This window comes from Halichoerus grypus, chromosome 11 (genome assembly GCF_964656455.1).
Source record: "Halichoerus grypus chromosome 11, mHalGry1.hap1.1, whole genome shotgun sequence".
Classification (NCBI taxonomy): Eukaryota; Metazoa; Chordata; class Mammalia; order Carnivora; family Phocidae; genus Halichoerus; species Halichoerus grypus.
The window spans coordinates 24,299,340-24,305,798 of record NC_135722.1 but is presented as its reverse complement, the minus strand read 5'-3'; the positions used below and the strand labels follow the sequence as shown (position 1 = coordinate 24,305,798).

The window sequence follows — 6,459 nt, the reverse complement described above, 5'->3', positions numbered from 1 at the left end:
GCTATGAAAACATGTCATCAAGATTGACGGAGGTTCAAAGCTGAGTTTTGTGCTTGATCGAGGACATGAGAACCAGAGGGGACACTGGAAATCATCTAATCCTTGGTATTTTCCTCTGTTTGTGCCTTACCTGATGGCCCCCCATGTCGCTCCTCCTCCAGCCCATAACTCAGCACATTCAGGGGCTGGTATTGAAAAGATGGCATCAACTTTGCCGTACTCATTGTTTGGAAATGATAACTTGAGGAGCTATTCTAAAGGGCTGTCACCAAGCCATTGTCCTGAGAACCAGCATGCAGAAATCAGAGCCACAGCCCATTTGTTCTGTAGGTCAGAAGCCAACCCTCGTTTTATTAAAAGACGTACAGGGGATTGAGAAAGAAAAGGACCACACTTTACTGTGGCAATGTACACAAACGCCGAGGCCACATCCAAGCCCTGCTGTCCTGGGCTGTTCCACACGCAGCTTTCTGGAACGTGGTCTGGCCAGAGTCTTGGAAGAGACCTCATGAATCTCAGACTTCTTGGCCAAGCCTCTCTCGGCCAGAGCTGGCCATGACATTGACTGCAGGGCAGATGGGCAAGGTCACCGGGCTGGTGGAATGGGGACCAAAGCTTTGCTCTTTGCATGGTCTCTTTGGCGGGGACTCGGTTCTCGCAAGCAGCCCTGGTATCTTCCACATAGCCTCCACAGCCAGGGACGCAGTGGCCGACCCGAAGGTGAGCTCTACTCACTCTCCACTGAGTTTCGATCCTGAAGTCAGAAGCCCTGGGCCGGCCGAATTCACAGGCAGAGTCAAGCTTCAGGCCCACACGGCCTCGTGCAACACACGTACGGATGGGATGGGCGCCCGAACAGCGTCTCAATGGGCCTGAGGCTCACTTCATGTTTCTCTCGATCCAGTCTTTAAAAGGCAGGACCTTGCTGAAGGCCGTGGAGAGGCTGTGGCTGCAGGTCTTGTCATAGCTCCAGCTGACCAGCCCCACCAGATGCCAGCGCGGCTCGGGGGACGCCCGTCCCGGGAACGACACGGCAGCGATGCCCCCCGTCTCTGCCGGGCAGATATCAGAGGGGGCGGCGGGGTCCCGGTTGGCACAGAACATGTTATCCGTGACACTCACGGGGATGCCGTGCTCTTCGTGCTGCTCCTCACACAGCAGCGAGTCCACCACCCTGACCGCCCCCGAGCGCAGCGTGTCGTTCTTGAAGCCAGGGCTTCTCGCATCTGCCAGCACGTTCCAGCCGGCCACAGTGATGCGGGACTCCTGGAAGGAGGCGCTCAGGTCCCGCGGGGCTGCGAGGCAGATGGGCTGGACGCGGGTGCTGACGCGAGCCTTGTCCAGGAGCTTCAGGATGGCGATGTCCGTGTCCAGCAGGATGGGGTCGTAGTTGGGATGCAGAATGACTGCAGAAATCTATAAATGCAAGAGACGGACAGCAGTGCTGAGCCATGACTGCACAGGGAATAAGAACAGGCAAGCCCCGGGGCTAAATAACCGGGGGAAAGTGTCTTGGAGACAGCTGCAGTGGTTTGGAGAGACTCTGCTTCAGGGGTCATAGAAAACAACTGCTTTCTTTGGGGCCTTGCGAAGTGAAATGCCCACTGCTGCCCGGCAGGTGGTGTTAACTAAGTGGGGTGGCAGACGGGGCTGCAGAGGACGGTGGTGCCTACCCCACTCTAAAGTGGGGAGTGGCCCCTCTGCTCCAGTGACCACTGCCAGGCCAAGAGGGGGCCAGCTTTCTAACTTTGTCAGAGAACAGACTCCAGATCTGCATCTGAACCTCCTGATTTTTAAATGTTAGCAAATAACTAGTTAAAAAAATGTATGTTAGCACTACGCAGACACAAACCCCTAAAAGGCTACCAGACTGCAACCTCTGGCTCGCTGTAAACGTCTCATTCATCGGGAAGCCAGTAAGACAGAGCCACACCCAGAATGTTCCACAAGACTTTTCCACAGTCTTTGCTCATTGTCCCAACCCTTGCTGATCACCCTCTTTGATGGGGGCCTCTAGGAGCTTACATGTGTGATACATTCTAACATTTTTATGTACACGTTCTATTACTTCAACTGTATTTGGGCACATTTCCTCAGGGCTTCTCTTGTGTCAAACTAATCATGATATGCTGGTCTGTCTCTTCCACTAGCCTGTGGATTCTTCAGGGCAAAGACCATGCCTTATTCAGTTCTGTATCTCTTCCCTGTGAATGGCATACTGTGGGAGCTCAACAATGAATGGATAGATGGACAGATGGATGGACAGATGGACAGATAGAGAGGTGGGTGGGTAGGTGGATGGAAGAGAGGGAGGGAGGGAGATAGACAGAAGAATATTATAGATTGATTAGGAGTATCTTGGATAAAACCTAAGTCCTCGAAGCCTACCTCATACAATGCCCTAAACATAATAGGTGATTAATTTTTGATGACCACAGTGATAGATGATATTTATTATAATCTTATTTTGAAAACAAAAGGAAAAAGACTCTGCAGTCTTTTTTCCTTTCTAGTCTCTATGTGAAATACTGGACGCCTGCCCCCTGCCAGGCTCTGCCAGGCTCCGGGCTGGGAGCTAACATGCCAAGGTGTCGGGACTGACAGCCACTGCCCTCCCAGTGCCTGGAGTTTGCTGAGCCAACACCTGGTTTCCAGGTTACAGCCCTCTCTCACCCGCAAGCTCTGGATGGTCTTCTCATCTCGGTCATCATCCCGGTAGAATTTCCCCAGGACAACTTTGAGGTCTGCTGTCTTGATCATGGTGACCCTCCCCAGGTCAGTTACGCAGTGGGCAGCCACCACCACGGTGCGCTCATTCACCAGGGCGCCGCTGCAGACCAGGAACCACGTGCCCTTGTGCAGGCTGCCACCATGCACCCCGCTGGCCCTTCTATAGATGGCCGCCTGCCACGGCCAGCGCAGCCCCTGGCTCTTCGGACCAGTGACGTTCTCAGTTTTCCCGCAGACTGTGGAGAAAGCACCAGCTCAGTCAGATAAACTCAGACTTTCCCATACAAAGGGGAATGTGTGGCTCAACCAAGAGAACACACATCTGGAAAGGTGGGCCCCATGGGTGTGATGACCACTAAGCATCTAAGATGTTTTCCTTTTCCCATTAAATAGTAATCAACCATCTTGACATGGTTGGCTATCAAGTCTGGGGTTAAGATGGAAGGCTTGGGATCCCAGGCACTTTCTATCAATAGGACTTTGGACAAATTGCCAAATCTCTTAAAGCCTCAGTCTTCTTGCCTGCAAAATGGGTCTTGTAATCACATTTGTCTCATAGGGTTCTTAACGAGACTGGATGATGATCTATGTAAACAGTCAGACTCATAATATCATGACTATCGTTACAAACTTGACCACAAAGAATTAAGCCATACTGTTCTCCTTTGACAAAGAGGGTGGGGAAGGTAGAATTTAGCATGTGCCAGGCTCTTTTCCAGATACTTTCACGTATTACCTCAGTAATCATCACCATAATCTTATGGCTACTTAATACCTCATCACCTAATCAATAACTACCTATTCAATACCATGGGATGATAAGCATGAAAACGGGCTCAGACAGGGTATCCAAGATGGCATAAGTAGAAGCCTTCTGGTATCGTTAATCCCTCCCCTACTTGGTGCTTAATGATGGTTCTCTCCCTTTCCTCCAAGTGAACATGACAAGAGTTATCCACAAGGAGGGGTGCCTGGCTGGCTCAGTCGGTTAAATGTTAAATGCCTTCAGCTCAGGTCATGATCTTGGGGTCCTGGGATCGAGCCCCACAACGGTCCCCCTGCTCAGCGAGGAGCCTGCTTCTCCCTCTGCCTCTCCCCTGCATGTGCGCACGCACTCTCTCTCTCTCAAATAAATACATAAAATCTTCTAAAAAATAAATAAAAAATAAAGAATTATCCACAAGGAAGAATGCCCCTCTCCAAAAAAACTCATCAAAGACCTAATGAGTTAGTTTCTCCCGAGTTAGAAGTTTAAGGCAAAGGAAGGAAGCTCCAACTGTGGAATATGAGACAGAACCAAGCTAGGGAATTAGCTGGAGGCCCACCGGACAAGGACCCTTTCCCAAAAAGTCTTCAACTGGGTCGATGGCTTTTCACAAGCAGCCACGGAAGCCGGACGCCGCGCCCGCCCCCGGGCAAGGCCCGACTCACTGGGGACGCAGGACGGGGCTCGCCCACTCCACTTCCCGGTCCGCAGGCACGTCCTGCGGCTGCTGCCCAGGCGGCGGTAGAAAGGCGAGATGCACTCGTACTGGAGCTGGGTGTGCAGATGCTGGAACCCGGGGGGCAGGTCTCCAAAGGGAAGGGCTGGCTTCTTGGTGGGGGCGCCCTGCAGCTTCTGCTTGCTCAAGGAGGCCGAGTAGAGCTGGTGTAATGGCGTCTCCCTGCATGGGGGCCCAGAGAGGGTCATTGTGGCCCCTGTGGTCTACGTGCCCACCCCCACGTAGACATTTGGTCACAGCAGAAAAAAACATGGCTGTCTCATTCTCTGTGTGTCTCTCTCCCATCTGCCCCTTCCCACCTCCCCAACCATGCGCATGCGCACGCACACACACACGCACGCGCGCACGCACACACACACTTCCCCTCTACCACCGAGCAAATTCTCTTGCATGCCTCAACCTTCGTTCCGTTCCTCCATTTCCATTTCTGGCATGCCTCCGGCTGCCTACGATTTTAACCAGAGGATAATATCTGGCATAATAGCTGCTATCCAAGGGTACCTGGTCCATGTGCACAGAGAGAAATTAACTGTGAAATTAAACAGGAAAGGAAGTTCCTTCTGAAGACCGGCATCTTTTTTTCCTCCAAACATTATCATAATGGGGCAATATCAGGAACTGACTTGAACTGAACTGTGTGGATACAGTAGCTGGATTTCGCAATCAGCGTCTGTAATTAGCACACCTCAGAGAATAGGACCTTCTCAGGGCACACTGATTGGCAGAAATACAGAGCAGTGTGTGTAAATGTGAAAAGGCCTTTTAAATGAGCCCTAGAAGCTGAAGCCCCCCAGAGACCACTTGGGGATTCTTGGGGGAAGATGTACACACGTTGGACAACCTGCGTTCATTTTAATCCGCACATAACAACCACTAACTGAGAAGTCAGAATTCCTCTAGGAAACAGTGTGTTCATCTCTGTTTAATGAATGGGGAAAGGAGGGCCGGAGGGGGAAGTGGGAGTAGAGAAGGGCACACAGGAAGCTAAGATGGTACCCAAGGCAGCACTGAGCAATTACGACTCCCAACCTGGTGTCTCTACTGTGCCATCCGATGTCATCCGAAGAAATCTATTTCATGTGTCTGTATAGCGCTTCCCTCAGAGCAAATGTTCCATCCACATTGATTTCATTCAGTGAATCTTTAGCTCATGTTTAGAACAAGGTCTGCCGTTCAAGGAGCTTCCGAACTGGCAAACCAGCTCATCTTTTGGTCCATCTGTTGAAAGACTACACTGCCTCCTGGGGTCCTTGGGTGACTGGGCTGCTGGAGATAGGTGTATCCATATTCCAGCAGCCTATCTTCCAGAAAGATCCTTAAAACCAAGTGTTAGGCTTGCTTTTTCATCCACATGAGCCACCTGGCACCTCGTCACCTAGCCTCCCATTATAATTGCCTTAAAAATGCAAAGCCCAGGGGTCTTTTTTAGTAGTTCAGGGGCTCCTCTACAAGACGTTTCGTTGGAAAGAACAGGTTCATCCCACTTAGTGGAGAGTCCAGTTCCAGGCAAATCATAAAGATCAGGAAAAGATGGAATTTGTATTTCACTGTCACTGTTCCCAAGGAAATGCCTTGCCTGAAACGGGAAAGACAGAGATAGAAGGAAATATCCAGAGGAAAGGTGAGAGATTGATGGCTATCCTGCTTTCGGAGTATTTGAGGTCACTTGGCTGGGGTCAGTTCCAATCACTGGGATTCGTTGTTACCGGTCCCGAAGGCGATAGCTGCCGCTAACTGCTGCTCATTTGCGTGAGTGGTCGGCTAAAGCCTTTACATGGGGCTAGGCTGCAGCTTCGCGCATACGGGAGCAGACCCTGAAGACACTGAAGACTGAAGATCCTGGATTTGCATCCTGGATCCACATTTTGCAATGTGACCTGGGGCGAGTTAATTAATTTCTCCGAGCCTCACTTTACCCATCCATAATAAAACTGGTAATAAAACCGACCAGAAAACGCTAATAATAGTAATACCTACCTCAGAGGTTGTAGGAAAGATTAAACGAGCTAACAACGTGGAAAGCACTCAGAAGAGTAACTGGCACATGGCGAACACTCAATAAATGCTAGCTAGCTCTGTGTGCTGCATCTAATCCGTACAACAATCCCCAGAGACTGGCGTTTTTAGGATTGCCCTTACTTTTCAAAGGAGGAGACTAAAGGCTTAGCAAGTTTAGCAACCTGCCCAAGAATACAGTGCTTAAGAAAGACTGAACTCGGTCTTGAGC

At 50.7% G+C, this 6,459-nt stretch overlaps 1 protein-coding gene across 3 annotated transcripts in view; it reads right to left on the bottom strand.

Moving 5' to 3' along the window:
• Positions 1-318: 318 nt before the first annotated feature.
• Positions 319-6,459, bottom strand: part of PAMR1 (peptidase domain containing associated with muscle regeneration 1) — a 110,928-nt gene continuing 104,787 nt past the window's right edge. For all 3 annotated transcript variants that reach the window (XM_078058201.1, XM_036106749.2, XM_036106730.2), the window contains 3 exons: positions 4,162-4,394; positions 2,674-2,966; positions 319-1,416 (listed from right to left, as the gene is read on the bottom strand). In XM_078058201.1, coding sequence (XP_077914327.1) covers positions 880-1,416; positions 2,674-2,966; positions 4,162-4,394 — 1,063 coding nt within the window. In that variant the 3' untranslated portion in view covers positions 319-879. The remainder of the gene's footprint in view (positions 1,417-2,673; positions 2,967-4,161; positions 4,395-6,459) is intronic.